General features: G+C 42.0%; 2 protein-coding genes across 2 annotated transcripts; one reads left to right on the top strand and one right to left on the bottom strand.

The window, feature by feature from the left end:
* The first annotated feature begins 11,549 nt into the window (after positions 1 to 11,549).
* Positions 11,550 to 12,835, top strand: LOC131225822 (transcription factor ILI6-like). Its single transcript, XM_058221412.1, has 2 exons — positions 11,550 to 11,808; positions 12,615 to 12,835. Exons 1-2 carry the CDS (start codon positions 11,695 to 11,697, stop codon positions 12,765 to 12,767), a joined length of 267 nt encoding a protein of 88 aa, XP_058077395.1. The 5' UTR covers positions 11,550 to 11,694; the 3' UTR covers positions 12,768 to 12,835.
* Positions 12,836 to 18,182: 5,347 nt separating this feature from the next.
* LOC131231693 (uncharacterized) lies at positions 18,183 to 20,214 on the bottom strand. Its single transcript, XM_058227983.1, has 2 exons — positions 19,617 to 20,214; positions 18,183 to 18,525 (listed from the first exon to the last, which is right to left on the bottom strand). Exon 1 carries the CDS (start codon positions 20,166 to 20,168, stop codon positions 19,623 to 19,625), a length of 546 nt encoding a protein of 181 aa, XP_058083966.1. The 5' UTR covers positions 20,169 to 20,214; the 3' UTR covers positions 18,183 to 18,525; positions 19,617 to 19,622.
* Between the last annotated feature and the right edge of the window lie 3,915 nt (positions 20,215 to 24,129).

Here is a 24,129-nt window from a genome sequence, read left to right as displayed (position 1 = left end):
CTATAGCAATTCTCTAGAAATTGAAACGTGGAAGCTGAGTAACCTGAGGTTGTCTAATCCACGCGTGTGGAAGGCCAGCTAGTCCATACGCAGACACGAGTGCCATCATCAAACATATGTGTGAGATCGGAGCTTTCCATCAGGTGTTCTGCACCGTTTAGACCCTCCATCCTAATAACCAGGTTATTTTCACATATTGTGTGGGCCAACGCAAACATAACTGATGGACGGTCAGAACTATCTTCGCCTATCAGTTCGCTTCGCACGTTGCGGCCCACCTGAGAAGTGAAACTGGGCGAGGATGTTAACAATCGGCTTAGATCTAACATACATCTTCCACATTAACACGTGTGCCTAAACACGGACATCAGGGCTCCCACAGATGACAGAGCACCAAGTGCTTACTGTATCGATATAAACTCGGAGTGGGCCCAAGTTGAGCTCACAACAGAAGCCCATGGGCCCACCTAAGGAAATATATATCAAGACCACCAAATTAGTGGGCCCGTCGTATCCACAGATTGGAAGACAAATGGGCCCTGACTGATATGTACATTTATCAACGCATTCTTAATCTTTTGTTAATGTGTTTTCTCACCAACTTGTCCCCAAGAACTCCCCTCCCTCTCTTCTTTAAATACTGCTACTCCTTCCATCCTTCTTCCCCCTTCCTCCCAATTCCTCCTCCTTTTATAAAACACGGCATGCGTGCCCCTTTAACAATGTCGAGCAGAAGAACTAGGGTTTCAAAGAAGATCACTGAGGAAGAGATTAATGATCTTGTCTCCAAACTACGAGCTCTTGTCCCAGAGCTACCTACAAAGAGCTTAAGCAGGGTAGTTTAGCGCATTACAATTATCAGTTCATTAGCATGTTTATGTAGCCAAGCTAAAATAGAAGGTTGATTGCCACCCAACTAATAGTTAAGAATCGATCCTCTACTTACTACAAGCAGGGATTTCCTGTTTATTGCAATGTGATTGGTACATGTCATTATTGACGTTGTCAGCACTACTGCATTAAATCCTTTCCTACTTGTTGTAATGTGATTGGTCCACATAATTACAAACATTGTCAGAAATGCTGCATTAAATGCAAGCAATAATGATGTAGCTCAATCACATTGCAACAAGCAAGAAATCCTTACTTGCTCGTAAGCAAAGGATCCGAATTCAATAACTAATCATGCTATATCTGTTTGGGCCAGTATTGTATTTTGTCTGTGAACACAACAGGCCGTTCCAAAAACCAACCAGTCAAACTGTAACTTATCATACTGCATTTGGTTAGGCCAGTGTTGCATCTTTCCGGTAGACGTATTAGGCCCTTAAAAATAAAGACATAAGAATATAAAAATTAGATTGGTAAGGATTGTAATTTGAATCTTCATGATTCATAGGAGATAAACTACGAAAATGCCCCTGTTGAGATGGGGTACGAGAGCCCGCAGTCTCCTCTCTCTCTCTTAAGCTTAGGGTTAGGTTGTTTTAGTTCAATGCAACGTTGGTGTTATTTTCAAACTTAATTGATTTCTTTTATTTGATTACTAGTTGCTAATCACCGGTTGAATCTGATGTAGGCATCGACATCTGCAGTTCTAAAGGAGACGTGTAACTACATCCGGAGGTTGCGAAGAGAGGTCAATGACTTGAGTGAACAGCTGGCTCACCTACTGGAGAACATGGACAGTAGTAGCGATGGAGCAGAGATAATTAGAAATCTTTTAGTGTAATCAATTCCCTTCTTATTTTTTGTATCAGCTTTTATCTAGGTTGAATTGGATTCCATGGCATCTCATTGCATTCAAATAAAAGCATTTACTCTCTCTTTCTCGTTTCGTTGAAGAATCTTTTAGGGACATACGAGCTAACGAAAGAAAGAAGGCAAAAATAAAAATAAAAAAGGGAGAACTATACAATTCTTCATTGCGTATGTGAATAGCATCCTCAGGTTTTTCAGTTTGTAGCAGTGGGGGGCACATGCTAGGTAATCCGAACCGTCAATCGGGTGGGAGCCATGGTGGATTGGACATACACCAAGAAGCTACTCAAAAGGACAATTCTAACCATTGATTTCCTGATTTTCATTTTTGGGTGGCCTGAAAATAACGGTCAATGCTGCACTGATTGGTGTCCACACTCAGTTCAGAAAAGGCCATAGTGCCGATGGCTACAGTCTCCACCAATCGTCTGCAAGATTTTTGGGGGGTGGCCCACCGATTGTTAGTCTCCCTTATAGACGGCCCGGATTAGCATACTACGAATATCATTTGGGTCGAGGATTTAAGAATATCATATGGGTGGTGTCGCTATCTTAGAGTAGAGAAACATACATGTCTTTTGCGAGGAAGAGGTCAACTCGGAATATTAAAAAGGGTACGTGGAGTTGCAATCCACCTAGACTAAGCAAAAAGTGGGCCCTCACCTTAGATAGAAATCAGCCCAGTAGGGATCTGATCTCATCTTTGCAGCAGTTTCCTTTCGAGAGATTTGCAAGCTCGCACGCATCTCTCAGCCACTTGTGCGTGGGACATGAGCAATATATTGGGTGGTGCCCACCATTGTGTGACCTGGCCAAAAAAATAATCGGGCCGTTTAAAATATAAGGTCAGCAAAAACATTAAAAAGTAATGGACGGTTTAGACGTAGAGAAAGGTCAACTACACGTTTACGGAACCGAACATGCTTAAAACACCGTACCGTAGTGGGATTTCACACATGGGAACTCAGAACCCTAGACCTCTTATCAAAACTCAATAGTCTACTGCCGAGGCAAGAGTACCACTGAGGCAAGGACTCGTACCCAACAATATGGAACCAACTTGAAACTGTGCCTATAACCTCGAAGTTTGCAAGGTGTTATGGGTGAAAATAGACTGGCAGCTAAGAAGAGGTCAACTTGGACATACACACACGATACTGAAGGGCTCGGCCAATGCCAGTCCTGAGGAGCTCCTCAATTGTTGAAGAACAGCGTTCTGCTGTATTCCACTGAACAACCCCAAGCTTTTTCACAGTCCCATCCATTTTCTGAACTGATGCTCTCCTGCACTGCACGACAAAATGAAGAGGATAGTCATCTGTCCGTATTTTATTAAGGAAATGAGATCGGTATTGGTCCTTTGACACATCTTCCAAGGGTAGGTCAATAGGTTAGTAATCTACTCATCGCAAAGTCCGACCACAGTTCACTAGAGAATTCAAGTCAGCAAACCACTCTCAAAAGCAACAGTACAAGTCAGGTCTCTCCACATTGGCCTCATGCCGCGTGCTTCTCTTAATTCCGATCTAGTACCAACTGTCCAGATATTACCAAAACTATTCGCCTGAGATCCCAACCAAGGATCTCGAAAAATAACCGCAACATGGGTCTATTCGAGATCTTCGCTAAAGATATTGGAAGATTATTGTGATGCACCTAGGATCTAAATCCTTTTACAATACACTCCTACTAAATAGGAAAATCATCCCCTATGCTACCGTCATCTCTTACTTATAAATAGAAGCATCCGCTACAAGAAAAAGGGGCTTTAGCCTCGGTTCAAAACTGTGGCTAAATAGGTTAAAAACTGAGGCTAAAGCCTTTAGCCTCAGTTTTGCCTCGGTTATCCAAACCGGGGTTGAAACCCCGGTGGCTAAAGGCTTTAGCCTCAATTTTAGCAACCGAGGCTAAATTGACTTTTATAGCCTCAGTTCTTCAAGTGAGGCTAAAAACCTTTTTAGCTTCAATTTTCTCGAAATGAGACCAAATCAAAATTTTAGCCTCCATTATTTTCAACTGAGACTAAATCCAAATTTTAACCTCAATTGCCTCCAACCGAATCTAAATCTATTTTTAACCTCGGTTCTCAACAACCGAGGCTAAAGCCTTTAGCCACGGGAGTTGTAGTCTCAGTTTAGGTAACTGAGGCAAGACTGAGACTAAAGATAGATTTTTTACCTCGGTTCCTATGCAACTGAGGCTAAAAGGTAGACTTTTCACCTCGGTTCCTATGCAACTGAGGCTAAAAAGTAGATTTTTCGCCTCGGTTCCTATGCAACTGAGGTTAAAATGTAGACTTTTGGCCTTAGTTCCTATGCAACTGAGGCTAAAAATTAGACTTTTCACCTCGGTTCCTATGCAACTGAGGTTAAAAAGTAGACCTTTCGCCTCGGTTCCTATGCAATTGAGGCGAAAAAGTAGACCTTTCACCTCGGTTCCCATGCAACTGTGGCTAAAAAGTAGACTTTTCGCCTCGGTTCCTATGCAACTGAGGCTAAAAAGTAGATTTTTCACCTCGGTTCCTATGCAACTGCGGCTACAAATTACACTTTTCGCCTCGGTTCCTATGCAACTGAGGCTAAAAATTAGACCTTTCGCCTCGGTTCCTATGCAACTGAGGCTAAAATGTAGACTTTTCGCCTCAGTTCCTATGCAACTGAGTCTAAAAAGTAGACCTTTCGCCTCGGTTCTTATGCAACTGAGGCTAAAAAGTAAACCTTTCGCCTCAGTTCCTATGCAATTGAGGCTAAAAAGTAGACTTTTCGCCTCGATTACTATGCAACTGAGGCTAAAAAGTAGACTTTTAGCCTTAGTTTCAAAGCAACTGAGGTAAAAAATGAACTTTTAGCCTCAGTTCCTTATCAATTGAGGCTAAAAAACACATTTAGCCTCCATTTTTTCAACCGAGGCTAAAAAATTGAGACTAAAGGCCTACTTTCTTGTAGTGATCCCTAATAGAGAAAGTTACATGCAATCTATTCTAAAAAATACTCCCAAAAACCTTACGTTCCACCGGACCTAATTTGCCTATCTGGCTTTGGCATCGAAGAGTCCCCTGATACAGTCAGGATCTCCGTCTTTGTCTTCTTTTGTAAGTCTCAATTAATCTAAGAAGGACGTCCGGATTTCTACAACAACACAAGGTATGGTCTAACTGAGGGTAATCTATCATTTGACATATTTCTCTTGCCTCTCTAGGAGAGGGATGGCACTTGCAATAATCCAAATCAAGGGAAGCTGCTTACAATTCTACCTCTTAGAGAGTTGGATGCAGACTTCCTTAATTGTGTGTCAGATCAACGGTTTCGATTACTGAACCATGGATCAAGCCTATAGTCCGAAGGCATCGATCAAATAGAACGTTGTGGGAGAGATTTTAACATAGAACACTTTATTAGCTATTTTCTGCTGATGTGTAAGGGATGGAGTCTATCGTGAAAACGAAAATTGGAATAATCTGCTCTTATTAGCTCAAACTGCTATCCTCATGGGCCAGGCTCAAGGTGGCTCACCCAGACCTGTGGGACCGGATATTTGCTTCTTGATTTTGTTTTATCATGCATGTACTGTGGAGAATTCAGTTCATAACATGGTTTTTAAATTTGCCTTGGACTGACTCATTAGTTTCTGAGTTGAGAGAAATAATAGATGAATATGAGGAGGCTAGTAACTGACTCATTCGGTTATGTATTGATTTTGGAGCTCGAGGCTGGCACGTGATACTGTGAACCTTGCCTTCCAAGTTGAGATTGGACCCCACAAGGTACAGATTACATGCTAAACTCCAGTATGCTTTGCATATCCATGGCTTGAGGATTCACTAAAATGTAATTGCTTATGTTGCAAAGGAGCTAGAGTCCTGCTGGTAGCTCACCCATAGTTACTATAGCGCTGCTAAATAAAATCTCGGCCCGAGATTATCCTGGTCCATGAAAGGGACAAAATAGATATGCCTGACCTTGGGCCTTGACGATCATACCCTCAGACCAACAATACTTCAATAAATGGGAAATAGATTGCCACTGCCAACGGCCCAGATTGCCTGATTTGCTTTTAGATGGATTTGGGCCACACCTAATGGGCTGTAAGTCATCTCATCCAGAAAACTTTAGTCCTGAAACATGGGCATGGGCGTATCATATGTACATGGATTAGAGCTCAGTTCCTCAGGAAGTACTCTCGAGCTTGGAATTGGACCTAAACTCAAATTGAAAACCGACCCATGGGCTTAATGTTAAGGCCCAAACCAGTGAGGAAATTTGAGCCCAGAAGGCTGATGGGGCCAACCTTTCTAAGGTTTTTTTAGAATGGTCCGATAGCTGTTAGCTACACAAATCGTAGTTGCTTTAAGCTCCCCGAAAGGCAGTTAGTTATATAACCTGATGTATGCAGATAGGAAGCAAGTGTAACAATTCTCGATTGTTCATCTATTGGGCCCTAGTGCAGATGCCTCGTACACCAAAACATCACATCAGTTAGATGATCACGGGCTTTGATTGAAGCGGTTTTGAGGATCGCTAACGGACAGTTCAAAATGGCCAGTTTTCCACATTTGATGGTCAGAATTTCAACCATCTGCCACCAAAATCATTTGACCAACAGAGATTTTCATGGCATAGATCATGCCTAACTGATGAAAGATCCAGAGCTTGTAAATGTGCATCACGTGTGTCCTAAGAGTATGGGTGGCAATGGGCAAGCAGTATAGGGCACCGCCTAAGAGTACGGGTGGCAATGGGTCAAGCAGTAATCAGTATAGGGTGGCACAGGGAGGGACGTGACGAGGTCGATCACCATCTTCCTCAGGTCATAATTACTTCGAAGTAATTTGATTGGTGATAAAAAAAAATTAAAAAAATTTAAAAAAATAGAAAACAAAATTACAACTAGCTCAAACTTAAGACAAAGTTTTAGACTTATATTCCAACTCAAATACCCTAAAAATTCACTTACTATTAATAGTAAATTTACGGCTAAAAATATTAAGTGTACAATTTTGCCCATGTTATTCTCTTAACTTTTCTAAACCCTTTTCGTGATGGGCACGACTTCTGCAACTCAAAGGATCAAAAGTTATATTCGAATTAAAATTTATTATTTATAGTAAAAATGAAACTAAATGAGACTTTTGACTGTCAATTGGATGAAATCATGCAAATCTAGCGTGGCAAGGTTGGTTGGCTTAAGTATGCCTTTCTATCCCAAAACCATATATAATATGTCAAAAAACTCATTTTCATTTGCGAGATACAACCAATTTCAAATTCTGACAGTTCGAATCATTTCCGCCTCCAATTGGGCCTTCTCTGGTCCATCCTTGTGATGAAAGTGTTTATGACCCACCCTATATCATAAGGCTAGGGTATGGACCCCAAACTTCTCCCAAGGGATAGGCCTAGGCTAGTGCAACTCCAAATCCCAACCTGGTCCATTGCATCCCCTATATTGAGAGGGCTGAATACCCACTTGGAAATAACCATTTTAAAGGTTGGATATAGGCCATCACCTTTAGAATAACTGTGGTAGACTCTCACGAGTTTCAACACCCGGTCAAGGGTTCGAGTATCCATAGGTGGTGAAATCCCACTACGGTGTGAGTGTCTGCGTGTGTGTATAAATAAATAAATAAATAACTGTGGTTTATGCTGCCATAGAGTCGAAACAGACCGTGCTGGGCCTAAAATTGCTTACTATGGGTTTGGGCTTATTTCATCGCTTTAACAGTATCATGTTATGATCCCGGCCCATCCCAAGTCTAGTATGGGCCTAACCTGGCCCAGTCCGAACAGATAAGATCCCTTTCTTCTCACTCGAATGCTTCTAATCTATTGGATGATCAAGTGGGCCACACATGTAAAAAGAAATAGAAATTTTTAGAGGAATGACATTATTTGTAGAATATAACATATGTACATAAAATGAGTCGAGTGGACCACCTGGCCCATTGCCACCCTAGTAAACATTTTAGACTGGATGAGTTGTCAGAGCCAACCCAGTGACTCGAACGAGTTGGCCAAAGTCCAAGTTATGCGGATCACACGGTTTCTAATCGGGTATTTTATAATCGCATACGTGGCAAATCGTCCGAGTCTCAAAACCATGCTTCATATAACGATGAGTTTGAAGGCCACTCGACGGATGGCTGACAATTGTCCGATCATACTGCGACACCAGGAGAATAGTGCCACGCGTACCGTGAGGATCGATCTTCCGACCTGCATTCTTGCATCTCTTTGGGAAAATATTAGTTGGGAAATTTTGACTGCACTCGCCTCAAACGTGGAAATGAGTCACACGTGTGTAAGCTCGGACGGGGGCGATTCCGTCAGGAAGTTGTTGATTTTCACACTCCATGCGATCATCAGATGGGCCCACACACGTACCGATAATTTGTACTGCTAGACAATTCCTTTTCAACTGTTCATTAACTTTTTAATAGATGTATGGCCCACCATGCAATCATACTTTTTTTTTATTTTCAGATGTCTTCTAAGTCGTAGGGATCACCTGACAAGTGGGTCAGGTATAACCCAGGTGTGCCTCGTTCCACGTGTAAAGCAAGTGCACGGATTAGCTACTGACATGTTGAGCAGCGAGACTTGCTACTGAAATGACGTCATCAACTTCTTTGGATCCACCGTGGTGTATATGTTGTATCTACACCTTCCATCCATTTGTAGAAATCAATTTACCATTTGTAGATATCAATTTTGGGCATCATCCAAAGAATGAGTCAGATCCAAAGCTCGTATGAACCCCACCACAGAAAACCGGAGAGAGACGCCTACCATTAAGATTTTCTAAAGGCCACAAAAGTTATCGATCAAGCTGAAATTTGTGTTTTTCATTCTTTCACGTCTGTCTTAACTTATGAGCACGTTGGATCTAAGATAAACATCATTGTGGACCTTATGAAGGTTTCAATGTCACTCTTCCTTCTGTTTTCTGTAGTGGGTCCACTATAGATTTAAATCTTTTTAATTCTTTGTATTATGCCGTATAATTCTCTGTCCAAATGGATGAACGGTGTGGATACAATACATACATCACGGTGGTTTTCACACAACTTGGTGACGTCACTTCAGTAGCGAGTGTACTCAACCTGTCAGTATCTAATCCGCGTCCGTTTTGGCTGGTATACCACACACCAGCTATATAGCTGTGTACGTACGCGTCGTGCGAAGAGAGCACCGACGCTCCTCGAGCTCACGGTTAAAATGAGATCAAAGTTACATATCCCCACAATCATGTATTTACAATATCCACACCGTTCATCCATTTTTCGAGATCATTTCAGAGCATTAGACAAAAAACGAATCATATCCAAGCTTAAATGGACCACACCAAGAATAGCAGCAAAGATAATGATTTTCACCGTTAAAAAATTCCTAAGGCCCAACATAACGCTTATTTTCCATCCAATCTGTTAATAAGGTCTCAAATGCATGGATGAAGAGGAAAAAAAATTCATATTGATGGGAAACTGCTGTGACCCCAAAAGGGCTTCAATGGTTGACGTTCGATCCCCCAATGCTTTTTCAGTGTGATCCAATTGATCTTTAGATCTCTCTTATTTTTCGGCGCAAGCCTTAAGACGAGCTCGCCAATTGGATGGACATTTTGGATATAACAGATACCTCATGATAAGACCCACAGAACCTGCTCTCGTCGATACACCATCTATATAGCTGGTGTGTGGTACACCAGCCAATCCGTTCCCCAACATGAGGGGGTCGACACATGGCGTAATCAAGACCATGTATCGAGTCCGGGTGGCGAAATTTAAGGAGTTTGGTAGATACATCCAAAATTTAATTATTCGAAACCTAGAGCTTCGTCCCAGGTACATGCACATACGCCGGAATGCGTAGTTTAAACCCCTTTCTCTATTGAATAATTAAACCATCTTTGAATGTCATCCATGTAACAACAAAAGGGTGTCCAGGACGAGGCAACATGGTTTCATCCCATGGCCATGGGCCTGTATTGCCCAGCCCTGCACGTGCGCCGATTTGGTGCACACATATAAGATCCAAGCCGTCCTTTGGTTCGGCAGCAGAGATGTGCAGATGCTCAAGAGTAAGACACGGATTGCCCAGAGAAGACCATGCGGGGGCTACCGTGATATATATGTTTTATCCATTCAGTCTATCCATTTTGCCCCCGTCATTTTATCCAAAGCTCAAGCGGACCACACAACATGAAACAATAGAGATTGGACGCAGATAAGTTGGTAGTTGTGTTTTCCCTTCACCTAGATCAGAATTGCCTTAGGAGCAGGTTGGATAGCAAATAAATATCTTGGTGGGCGTAGGATTGTTTCAACCCGTGTCATTAGCCTATTAAAAAACTTTTATAAGTATCTATGTGAGCCTCCAACAAGAGTGTATGTACTCTTTATGTGAGCTTCCATTGAAAGTGTACTTAAGCCCTTAAGTATGACTGAAAATGTGTGTGGTGAACTGATAGAAGATCATTCTAAAAGTTAACGGTGAATTTATAAAAAATTATTTGAATAGTAAAATCAGAAAAACTCGAGTTTAATTTCGTCATCTAGAAATAAAGTGGGGATTTAGCCGAACTACTACAAATTTTTGTATTTGTGATTGTTGATTTATGTATGTTATTCTATTTATGCTTATGAATTGAGTTGGGGACCCAATACACGATCAAATGGATGAACGGAGTTCACAACCATGTTCATGGAAAGCTTCCTATCCGCTTAGCCAACTAGATCGTTAAAAGAGTACTAAATTAGCTACAAGAGAGAAACTTTGATACTCTGGCGAGGTGTGAATGTGTGATGGATGACAAGCAGTAATTTAAATATAATAAAATTAAACTGTTGAAGTTATGGTTCGCAATTTAGATGTATCATGAACTAAAAATTAAGTTATTTTGATTATATGACAATCGGATTGCTGGATGTTTATTGGATGGCTGAAATTGGATATATATATATATATATATATATATCCAATGTTCCTATTTCAAAAAACAACTATCCAAAAATTAAATATTAGGATAGTTCGACCAATCTTATTTCGGGACTGTGACTTGGAAACAATGACCACCACAATTTAGTCAGTTTGATTTGCTATGATCTATACCATTTTACAGTTTCTGAGTGCGTGCGTATCGATTGTCATATTCTGCCACGGTATCAAATAACTCCGCTAGCAATCTCTAGAAATTGAAACACGGAGGTGGACGACCTCGAGGTTGGCTAATCTCACACGCGTGTGGAAGCCCAGCTAACGCACACGCAAAAGTTCCAACATCTAACATATATATGTATGAGATCGGAGCTTTTCATAAGGTGCTGTGCCCTATTTAGATCACCTGTCCTAATAACCAGGCAATTTCACATCTCGTTTGTGCTACTGCAAACATAAATGATCGACGGTTAGAAATATCTTTAACTGTCAGTTGCTTTGTAGATTGCAGCTCACCTGAAGAGTGAAACAGCGTGAGGATGATTCGCCTTAGATCTCGTACACATATTCCACATTGGCACGTGTACCAGAATGTAGACAGCAGGTCTCCGACAGGCGCGTGAAACCAGCAACCTCAACGGAGGAATCTTTATGGTTGAGTAGCAAGGGCTCACTGTGTCGATCTAAACTTGTAGTGGGCCCATCTTAAGCTGAAAAAGGAAGCCCATGGGCCCACCCAAGGTATTATAAATCAAGCCCACCATATAAATGGGCCCAGCATGCGCACCGAATGAGAGACAAATGGGCCTCATCTGGTATGTACATTTATCAAAGCAATCTTTCTTAATATTTTTTTCAATGTGTTTTCTCACCAACCTGTCCCCAAAGAACTCCCCAACTCCTTCCTTTAAATAGTATTTCTCCTTCCATCCTTCCCCCACTTCCCACTTCCTCATTCTTTCCATTTTCTAAAACACACGTGCCGTCACCTCCAACAATGTCGAGCGGAAGATCTAGGGTTCCAAAGAAGATCACTGAGGAAGAGATCAATGATCTCATCTCCAGATTACAAGCTCTGGTCCCAGAACGACGTACCGAGAGCTTAAGCAGGGTAGGTTAGGGCATTATAAGTCTTTCTGCATGTTCATGTAACCAAGCTAAAATAGAAGTTTGGGTGCTACCCGGTCCAGCTCCATCGCTTGGTAGTAGACAAATTCTATTTCCACACAGAGATCATGAGATCAAGTGCCCATGTGTTCTATGTTTGTGTGAGTGGGTGTGTCATGCAGGTATGTGTTTTTGAAAAAAGGTTTAGGTGCTACCCAACAAATAAACAATCTTACTATATTTGATTGGGCGGACATTTACATTGAGATCATGGGGTCGACTGCCCATATGGTTTGTGCTTGTGTGAGTGTGTGTAATGCAGGTATGTGTTAAAAAAGAAAAAAGAAAGAAAGGGTTAGGTGCTACCGAACAAATGTTTGATTGGGCCAACATTGCGTCTTGTTAATTAGTTCAGTAGGCAGTTATAAAATAGACCACTCAAATCATAATTAATCATGTTGTGTCTGGTTGAGTCAGTATTGTATCTTGGCTGTAAACACCATAGGCGCATTTAATAAATAAATAAAATACTAATCCACTAAGCATTGGTAATTGGATTGTAATTAGCATCGTCATGATTCATAGGGGTTAAATTGCAAAAAATGCCTCTGTTGGGAGGGAATGAGTAAAGCCCATGGTTTCCTCTCTCTTTGCTACACTAGAAAAGAACACTTGTGAATGATACATCTGTGATAAAACGAAAGGTTAATTTAGGATGTTTTAGTTAAATGCAACATTTGTGTGTTATCTTTGAACTCGATTTTTTCTATTTGATAGCTAATTACTATTCATTCGTTGATTCTGGTGTAGGCCTCGGCATCTGTGGTTCTAAAAGAGACATGTAACTACATCCGGAGGTTGCACAGAGAGCTTGATAGCTTGAACGAACAGCTAGCTCACCTACTGGAGAATATGGACAGTAGTGGCGCTGAAGCAGAGATAATCAAGAATCTGTTAATGTAATTAATCCACTTCTTATTTCTGTATTATCTTTTGTCTATGTTTGTTACAATTACATGGAAAATATAAGTATTTGCGCTCGCTCTCTCTCTCTTTTGACGAAAGTTGAGGAAAAAAAGAAGTAGAAGAAGAAGAAGAAATAGGTTTTTCAGTTTGTTCCAGTGGGTGCACATGTTTAGGTAATCCGAAGCGTCAATCGGGTGGGACTCATGGTGGATTGGGCATACCCCAAGAAGCTTCTCAAAAGGACGATTCTAACCATTGATTCCCTGCTTTTTATTTTTGGGTGGCCTGAAAATAACAGTTAATGCAGCACTGATTGGTATCCTCATTCAGTTGAAAATTAAAAGGCCCTAGGGCCAATGGCTAGAGTCTCCAGTCAGCAAATTTGTTGGGGCATGGATCACCGATCGTTAGTGTCGCCGTATAGACGGCTCAGATTAATGTACAATCGATATCATTTGGGCCGAGGGCCCAATCTATAGGAGAGAGAAGCGCTCATGTCGTTTTCCAGGAAAAAAAGTTCGTCTCGGAATATGAAAATGTTTGTATGGAACTGCAAACACATGCAATCCACCTAATGATTTTGGATTAAGCAAGGTGTGGCCCCACTCATAGATAGAAATCAAGCCAGAAGCGATCCTGTCTCTGCTAAAATGACAGCATTGTCCTTACGGCGGCTTTTACCAAGCCCACACGCATCTTCCACTCATGCGAGCCACTCAATTGGGCTGGAACAGCATGTATATGAACTTGACCCAAAAAATCAGGCAGTTGTAAATATCAGGTCGGCAAAACATTTAAAAAGTAATGGACAGTTTAGACCTCAAAGAAAGTTTGTAAAACTGTGCTTAAAACCTCCACGTTTGCGAGTTATGGCCCATATGAGTTATGGATTTTATGAAAGATGCACAGCCTGATGACCCGGCACATAAACCTATGGCTGGGGTTCCATCCCACTGTTCCCTGTGGTGTGACCCATCTGAGTTGTGAATATAGTCGATTTTTGGCAGCAGGGCTTAGAATCGATTAACGCATCTGATGGACGGAGTGGATTTCAAATATAGAACATGGTGGTCCCAAAGATCCTGGGTGTTACATAGGCTGCATAAAACTGGCGTTGTGGAGGATACTGTTCCGTTTGAAGCCCGGACGCGGACGCTGGGTGCTACGTGGGCTCCACCATGATGTTTCTGAAAAATCCACCCCGTCCATACGTTTTTTCAGATCCTTTTAGGAAATGACACCATGAGTTAGATGGATCCAACACTCAAGTGGGCCGCACGAGAGAAAACAGTGGAGATTCATTGATCACCATTTAAATATTTGTATGGCCACAAGATTTTATTATAAGGTTAATAGTTTTTGTGTTTTCACTTCATCCCACTGGGATGGACGGGGTGGATTTTTCAGAAACATCATGGTAGGCCCCACGTGGCATCCCAGGCTTTCGTAGGAAATCCGCGTCCATTCCCCTCAACAGCAGGCTAATTAACACGTGGCCAAACCGACAGCACTCACAGCAATGCGTTGGCCGCATACACGGCCCAACGCAAGCATATACTCTTCCCTTCTAGATAGAGGGAAGAGAAAGGGTGCCAAAATCAGACGAAGCGGGAGTAAGTACAATCCGAGCCTTTCATCTTGCAACAAATCCGTAAAATCCAAGCCATCCATTGATAAGCACGCAAACATCCATAAAAGTTCCCTAAAAACCCCCTGATCTGCATTTCCGTTTAATGTACTCTTAAATCTAAGAAATTAAACTAATCAACGGCGAACTTTGCTTGCTTATACAGTATAGACGCGCCTTCGCACGTGACCTTAAAACGTAAACCTTAGCAAGCGTGCAAAATATCCTAGCCGGGCATAAGTGTGTAGGACACCCGGGCTGGATCGGGTGGCCCTAGTGGTCCCAAAAAACTTTGGGCAGCACTATAGTCAACGGCCCATTGAAATAAATGAGTCGGGTTTGTGGTGAACCCTAGCTAGCCTGATCTGCACATTGAGCTGGCCCATATGATGTGAGTGCTTAAACTAGTTCGCACCAGGTGGGGTCCGGCCACCCCACCTGATTATAACTCAATGGGTTGAGTTGGGTTGGGTTGATTGGACATTTGCGTCCAGCGAAACTAGCACATAGAGTACATTGGTCAGCTTGGGTTGACCCAACTGGACCCGAACCCTACTCATTCCACCCCTCCTATCTGAAAAGTTGGGTAGACCTGGTTGGGTCACCTGGGGTGCAATTAGGTTGGTTCAACCCAACAAATCATTGAAATTAACTTAACAAAAATGGATTTAAATTTGAATTTGGACCGGTTCGATTAAGGCATTGCAGAAATTTTACAATAATTAATTGACCACGGTGATTTTGGTCATTAAATGAACAACAAAAACCAGCACATGGTCCATAAGAAACTAGAATATCTTGGATCGGTCGGCCACATGATTTTTAGGCCCATCTAATATAGGTAGATTGATTTTTTGAATGGTTGGAAGGTTATTGACTCATCCACCTTGCTCTCCAGGGATTTATAATCTTCTCAAGTTAAACCTAGGAAATGAGAAATTATATGGTCCCCTTGTAGGAACGCGGACAATGTCCTTATACACCGGTTAATGGAAGTGGGGCATATTTTTGGGTCATCCAAACTGTCCATTTGATTAATGTTGTGTGGCATATTTTCATGTCATCCAAACCATCAATTTAATTAATGTTGTGAAGAGTAGAGAATGCTCCAAAAATCCCCCAAGCTGGCCTTTTACTCTTTGATCAGTGACCTCCAAATATATATGGTTAAGAAAGAAACATAGTCCAAACAAAATGACAAATATTAATGAATGGCGTCTTCCAAGCTGTAATATTTAGGGTTTTTGGGTCCACCACGGAGCCCGCAATTCAATGGTTCTAATCACTTAATCAGCATTTCCACATGGACCAACTAGACGTATAAAGACACTTACTGGTATTTCGGGAAAATAAATTGTATCACAGCAGACAAACTCTAATAAAAAATAATAGAAGGCAAACTTCACAACATTCTAGTGGGGGCTGGCCCTGGCCTGAAGTCCTGGACTGGCAATGGGCTGGACCCTGGCCTTGTTCAAGCCAGGCCTTCAAGCTGGCCTATTCAAAATTTTGATTTTGCTGGGCCCACGCATGACCCATTTCTAGCCTTAGGTTCGACCCAGGACAGCAAAAGATCTGGATTTGTGGACAATCCTAACCTCCAATTTGTGGACACTTGATTTTTCATTTTTAACTGTCCAATAAATGTCCACCAATTCAATGGCTGGATGATCATGTCATTTATCATTTCTTTTCAAAGTTTCTTGCGTTCTCAAAATTTTTATTTTTTTTCCTCTGCTCTTTGTTACACCAAATTTCTACACAAGGTGGAGCCATTCTCCAATACATTTGGCACAGGCAAATCGAACCACTGCTGAAGCCGATCCTCTGTTGGAGTGCAGAGTCACCTAGCCTCTGTTTCTGATTTGGAGTGACCGAATTGGGCCAGTGCAGTGAGAAAAACCCACAAAGCGAGCGTCGAATTCGCACAATGTAGGTGTTGGCTGTTGTGCAAAGCCGATGATAGCATCGCCAACTTCGTGCCTAAAACTCAAAACCGGTGCTGGAAACGTCGGCCTTGTACAAAGTCAGCACAAAGCCGATGCTGAGCTTAAAACCAGCACTCAGGTGGTTCAATCTAAACCGTTGGTTGCATTCTTATGGAAATTTTAGTCATGTGTAATGCTCGATTCAAGGACCACCAAAGTTACAAAGTCAAGTAATCATGTTTTACTAATGATTTCTCTACAATAAGTATAAGATTTTAATTTAAGACAATTGTCTCTCCTCTTAAACCCTAACTTTAGACAATTTCTTCCCTCCGAAAATCCTAATATGCCAAATCTAAAGAGCTTATAGTGTGTATAGTTTTCCTTCCCTCTCATGGTTGAGAATTAAAATCTTTGATGGACTTTCCTTCATATATGTATATATGTGTTTCAACATGACAAATAAAATAATAATAATAATGCATTTTTAATATAATTTTATTACCGAAACCTTCATAATTGTTGCATTTTTTTGGCATTTTTGCTTTCTAGCTAGGGACAAGTAAATAAATCCACCCTTGTACGAAAAGAAATTACTACAAAAAGAAATTATAACTTAGTGTTAAAAAATATATATATATCACCAACCCAATGAATCACATCCCTTTCCCCCTCTAATGCCACAATAAACAATCATACAATTTCCCTTCCGGGTTGTCGTCGTCACTATAAAAAAGCATGACCTACCATCGAAAAATACACGCGGCCTACCATTGAAGAATACACGCTTGCTCTTCGTCCAATGATGGAATGTAAAACAAGCCCTTGAAATCTCCACTTCAAAAATCTCACCCAAAAGTAACTCATTTTTAGTACTCGTTACACCCTTATTTTTTCTTCCCTTGCACGAGGAAAACTCTCACTCAAATACATTGTTTTCCCCCCTCATTAACCCTTATATAACTTGTCTCATTTACCTAAAGGTGCATATATCCATAGACCCATGCTTCGTAGGGATCGTATGATCTTGCGTGCTATTTCAATCTTACCAGTTATAACGCGCTAATCGACATGATTTTGATGCCTGAAACCAACTCCTCGGAATCCTCAAAATCAGGGGAAGAACTGTTCAACAACCAAACAACACATACAATGGGCGTGCTGAGGCCTGCAGTACCATGTACGTTTACATGCCTGTGACATGACTCATGAGCAAAGCTCAAAAGCTAAAAGAGGCGAATCGTTAGAGCTGGGAGCGGATTAGGTGTTACCCGGGTAACAGCATAGCGGCTGTCACCCCTATCGTAGGGCCCACCTTTATGTTGTGTTGTAAATCCAAGCCGTCCATTCGTTTCTCCAACCCATTTTAGATTAGGGGACCAAAAATTATGCAGATCCAAATCTCAGGTCGACCACACCACAGGAAACGTGCCGATTGAGTGCCTCACCATTAAAAATTCCAAAGGGCCCATATTAAGGTTTTTTGTAATTTTGATTTGCAATCCAACGTGTTTATAATATCAAAAAGATCCGGATGAAGGGAAAATATAAAGATCAAAAGTTTTTAATTGTTATTCATTACTATTTCTATTAGTATGGTCCACCTGAGATTTGAATATTCTAATGATTTGAGATCTCATCATAAAATGAGATGGAAAAACAGATGGACAGAGTTGATATGAAAAAAAAAAAAATAATAATAATAATAATATATATATATATATATATATATATATATATATATATATATATATACACACACACACACATCAAGGTGGGCCCCACGGTTAGGACAACACCCCTAAGGTGTTAACCGAGCCGCTCTCAAAATCATTACGGACGAAACGGTTATTCATCTTGGAAAAGGAAACTGGTTTTTTCATCTTTTATATTTCTCCATCTACCACATGTCCATATATTCTCCCCCATTTTTACTCGTTCTCCTATCAGACCATGGATTACTTACAGCAAGGTTCTAGAGAAGAACATCGGAAAATTAGAGAGGAATGAAAAACACACACAGCTGAAAACTAACACACTACGCTATCTTTGTCTGTACACGGGCGCGCCAGATCGAATTATCCCACCATCTAAGCCGATAGTAACAAGAAGCTAGAAATTCGACCCTGAAAGAAGAACCCACGAACCCGATTGCTTGAATGACGATGCTTTCTTTCCCTTCTCGAGTACGCATGCAATCCTGCAAACATGGCCAAATTCAGAAGAAAAAAAATAAGCAAAAGTAATCTCCCTTTAGTTTCATTCGAATTCCAAAAAGGCTTTATTATAAGATTAATCGATATGTTTTGGTTTTTGCTGCTATAACCCTCCAATCTCACAGTGCCCAGTGTTTTACCGCGCGGACGTGGAGACCCGACCGTTACAACAGGTGGCGATGGACGTAATCACTTTCCGCGGACCGACCAAATGGACGGATCTGATCTACATAAATGCCAGTGGACAGTGAGATCGCTACAGTCCACTAAGTCAGATGGTCGAGCGTGCTACCTTCTGAACACGAATTTCCTAAATTACCTGTTACAGGCAGCCCATGTCGTGATGTCTGTGCGACACATCCACTCCGTCCATCCGTTGCCCTAGCTTGTGCTAAGAAGTGAGGATTGGACGGCCACCATTGAAATCTTCCTGGGGCCCACAGAAATTTGGGATCGAGCTGATTTTAGTGCTTTCCCTTGCCCCTAGTGCGAATCACCTTATTAAGGGGTTGGATGGCATACAAACATGACGACGGGTCCCAGGAAGGTTTTCAACGATGGACGTTCCAATCCTTACTCTGTTTCCTGTGTTATAGCCCACTTGGTTTTGGATCTACCTCATTCTGAGAGAACGTCCTAACCTGGCGAAACTGATGGAAGGAGAGAATTTCACACGGTCATCACGGTGGGCCCCACGTAGCTTTTTGTTGCACGGGCTCCCTGTAACAGGTCTCTGTTGGAAATTCGCGTGCACTGCCTTCCAATTTTCGAACACGAATTTCTGCCCCGACACGGGTATAACAGTAATTTCACTCGTCACCTTAAATTAAAGGAGCTCGAGCTCGGAAAGGCAAATAAAATTACGGCTCTGCCGCCGCTATTACCTTTCATTTCGTGAAGAGAAAAAAGAATCAAGGGCAAGAGTCCGGTTTTGTTTTCAGGGAAATTAGCTATGGATAAAAGGGCATATCCATCTTTCTCACTGTAAGAGATTTTTGAAACCGAAAAGAAAATTCGCGGAGAAAAACTGATGCGTAAAAGATAGGCGAGGGAGAGAGAGAGAGAGAAATCGGACCTCTTCTCACTGCACGGATTCGATGGCCGTCTTATTGCCGAGGGGAGAAGATCGCAGAATCGGCCGCGAGTAGAACAGAGCATCCACCTGCGATCTGAGATGAAGGAAAGCGATCTTATCTTTCGCGCTCAAACCCTCGCCTAAGTCTTCGCCGAGATGCAAATCCTCTTCTCTGATCTTCAGCACCTGATGATGAACGAACGGAAACCTCCAATCATCGGATCTGTCCCACGCATCTCTCCACTTCTCCGTCTCTTCCGCTGGAAACCTCTTCCATTCGCCTGAAACACTCCGATCCTTCGATCTCTCAAGGCTTCTTTTCGCTTCTATAAGTCTCGGAAGCTCGCCCGATTCCATGTGAGATCCGATCTCCATACATGGAAACCGTTCTCCGGATTCTTTTTTCAGATCGGTTGGTCTTCTCGGACCTGCAAATCTCGGGAGATCTTTGCCGGATTCCATGGCGGATTCGGCAGCCAGGATCTCTCTCAGAATATGGACATCCGAACGGGAGATTGGATCTTCAGACCTTTTAGCCGGATCGACGATCATGATTTTAGCTGATCTTCGAACAACAAAGAGATGAAGTGCCTGTTTCTCTCACTTCGGTCATTTATAGGCTGGAACAAGAACCTGTTCCTTACAGTTCACGCCTATAGCACGAGTATTGACACGTGTGAATCAAGAATGGACACGTGTCCGAAAGTGGGTCTAACAGATACCACGTGGCAGTCGAACGGACAAGTGGTGGTTAGCCGTCTGGTGTTGGACCCGTCCAAAGTCGTTGGCGTTACAGTGAGGAGGGAGTTGTGTCGTGGATATCCGTTCCTCACCACGTCAGCGGATCTTGAACGCCACGTCACTAGATTCCAGAAACGTAGCTATTTTTTTCCTGAGTTCGTTTTGGCCTCTCTGGCGATTCGGAATTAAGCGTTCATACCCATGTACTTGGGCCCACATGCGGAGATGGATGAAGATCTTAACGGTCTATATTCTCGTTACTATAATATAATTAAGACATCATTTAATAATAGCACTCTAGTAATAATACTAACATTTGAATTTAGAGCTGAATGTGCAAGCCATTGAAATTTGAATTCATCAGCAGATATTAAAGGCCGTACTAATCTGATCAAGCTAATTTTCTTACTGTGGCCATTATAGATTATATTCCACAATATGGACGGTTCTGATCATCGTACCACTCAGAATGTGGGCTCCAGTGGCAGAGACACGCTGCATACTGAGTCGCGAGGAAGAGAAAACGAACTTTTTTGGTCCAGCGACCGCTTTACGCAGCCCAACACCCATGATATGTGGGGGCCATGTTGTGTGTCTAACATCCACTCCGTCCATCGATCTCTATCCTCAATAGGGGTGTCAATGGACCGGGCTTGGGCTTTTTATATCAGAATTTTGAATAAGGCTGGCCCGACTGCCCGGCCGGAAACAGTTCAAAATGCGGGCCGAGACCTTCCCAAGCCCGGCGAGTTGCCAGCCCTAATCCTCTTGGCCCTGGTGAAAAAAAATCCAGATCCACATGGGATACGCCACAAGGAAAAATGGAGATGGGATGCCCGCCAATGGTTTGTGGTAAACGGATTGGCTCCTCGCCCTACCACCAGACCGGTGGCTGGTGGTCGGTGCTCTGTGGGCCCCACCATGATGTATGTGTTTCATCCAATCCGTTCATACATTTTTACGGATCATTTTAGGGCTTGATCCCAAAAATGAAAAGGATATAAATCCAGGTGGACCACACCACAGGAAAATAATAGCGATTGGATATCCGCCGTTAAAATCCTCCAAAGGCCCATTGTACTGTTTATTTGACATCCAATCTATTGATTAGGTCATAAAGACCCATGTGAAAGGAAAAAATAAAGATTGGCTTGATCCAAAACTTTTATGGCCCTCAAAAAGTTTATAACGGCTGACGTTCATTCAACACTGTTTCCTGTAACGTGGTCTACTTGAGATTGGGTTATACTTCATTTTTGGGACCAATCCCTAACATGATTGGTAAAAATGGATGAAACACATACATCATGGTGGGGACCACAGAGCACCGACCGCTAGCCACCGGGCTGATGGCAGGGGGAGTAGCTAATCCGTTTCCTGGTTTGCGTGGCCACCATGGCGTATATATGTCATCATCCACAGGTGTAAATCACCACAATAAAGTGAATATACAAAAATCATACGGATCCAAAACTCATGCATGCCGCACACGTGAACCAAAATATTTTAGGAGAAAATTTATTTATTTTTTTTCAATATGTGTGGCTCATTAGAATTTCTATCGGTCTGATATTTTGTATGTACGGTTACAATAAGGGTTCTCCCCTGATAGACGGAGAAGACTTACATAGGCAAAATGGTGGGGCCAAGGAGCTGGGGTATTTTACGAGCTGCGTAAAACAAGTACTGTAAACAATTCCGGTCCCACTTCTTTTCGCGTGAGGCGGCGGATCGCGGATTGCGTCCTGCCCCTGCCCGTCTCCAGCTGGGAACGGTCAGGATCTTTGAGTTGCCACCGTGATGTATGGGATTTATCCATACCATCCATCAATTTCTCTGTATCATTTCGGGACTTGCAAGAAAAATTAAGGTAAATCAAAGACAAAGTTGGACCACACAATGGGGATCAGTGTTGAATGAACTTCGACCGTTAAAAAATTTTTGGGGGCCATAAAAGTATTGGATCAAGTTGATCTTTGTTTTCTCCCTTCATCTGGGTCTTTATGACCTAATAAACGGATTGGATTTCAAATAAACAGTACATTAGGCCTTAGGAGGATTTAAATGATAGATATCCAATCATTATTTTTTTCCTGTGGTGTGATCCATTTGAGATTAATATCCCTATAATTTTTGGGATGAAGACATAAACTGATATTTTAAAATGGATGAACGGAATGGATGAAACACATACATCATGGTGGGGCCCACAGAGCACCGACCACCAGCTCCGGGGCTGGTGTCAGGGGGAGTAGCCAATCCGTTTCCGGCGGATCGCGGATTGCGTCCTGCCCCTGCCCGTCTCCAGCTGGGAACGGGCAGGATCTTTGAGTTGCCACCGTGATGTATGGGATTTATCCATACCATCCATCAATATCTCTGTATCATTTCGGGACATGCAAGAAAAATTAAGGTAAATCAAAGACAAAGGCGGACCACACAATGGGGATTAAAATTCTTACCGTTGAAAACCTCTGGGGGCTAGAGAAATTTGGGATCGATCTGATATTTGTGTTTTCTCTTAATTAGGATACATGTGACTTTATGAATGGGTTGGATAGAAAATAAATATCATGGTGAGCCTTAGCAAAGTTCCAACAGTGAAAATGAATATTGCCCTTGTTTCCTGTGGCGTTGGATCCGCCTCACTTATATCCTAAAATGGTATTGAAAAATGAACTGACGGTAGGATAAAACTCATACAACGCGGTGGCCAGCTCGCTCCTGCCCGTTCTCAGTCGGTGACGGGTGGAAGCGGATTAGCTAGTTTACCACACACAAGATATACTGCTGGTGTAGATACGTGTCGTGCGAAGATGAGCTGCGATACTCCTCGAGCTCCGAGTTGCACTAACGGTCCAAAGGAGATCAAAGTTACATGGGACCCGTAATGATGTATTTATTATATCTACACCGACTCATCCATGTTTTGAGATCATTTTAGAGTATTTGACAGAAAAAAAAATAATCATATCCAAAGCTCAAATGAACCACATCAAAAATAGCAGCAGGGCAATGATTTTCCCCTAAAAACTTCATACGGCCCGTATAACGTTTATTTTGCATCTAATCTGTTAATAAGGTCAAAAATACCTTTATGAAAAAGAGAGATAAATTTCTTGTTGATCCAAGACTTCTATGACCCTCAAAAGCTTTTCAATGGTATAAGTTCAATCCCCACTGCTTTTTGCGTTGTGGTCTACTTTATCCTTAGATCTGTCTTAGTTTTCGTCTCAAGCCTTACGAGGAGCTAGAAAAATGGATGGACCGTTTGGATATAATATATAACCCGTGACAAGACTCACATAACTTGCGGACGTCAATACATCAGTTATATAGCTGGTGTGCGGCACACCAGCCAATCCGCTTCCGTGACGGGCAAGGATCGGAAGTAAACCACATTCGAGGCGGCGGGTCGACCTGAGAAATGCCCTTCCATTTGCTGCAAAATTACGGCAATAACCACGGCTATTTTAGACGCGGATGGATGCTCATAACAGGCTGGGCTGTGAGGGGCCACTTTGGTGTATGGGTCTATCCACACCGTCCATAGAATTTTTTTCATATCATTTTAGATATAATTTAAGAAAACGGGCATGTCCAATTCTCAATTGAATTACATAGTCAGTATTACAATCTCACCGTTGAAAACTTATTGGAGCCATATAAGTTTTGTATCAATTGATATTTTTGTTTGGCCTTCAACGTTATTTATTTGACCTTACGAATAAGTTGGATGGAAAATAAAATCCAGGATGGGCTCTATAAATGT

This window comes from Magnolia sinica, chromosome 2 (genome assembly GCF_029962835.1).
Source record: "Magnolia sinica isolate HGM2019 chromosome 2, MsV1, whole genome shotgun sequence".
Classification (NCBI taxonomy): Eukaryota; Viridiplantae; Streptophyta; class Magnoliopsida; order Magnoliales; family Magnoliaceae; genus Magnolia; species Magnolia sinica.
The sequence above is the reverse complement of the archived record's forward strand: the minus strand, read 5'-3'. Positions and strand labels throughout refer to the sequence as shown.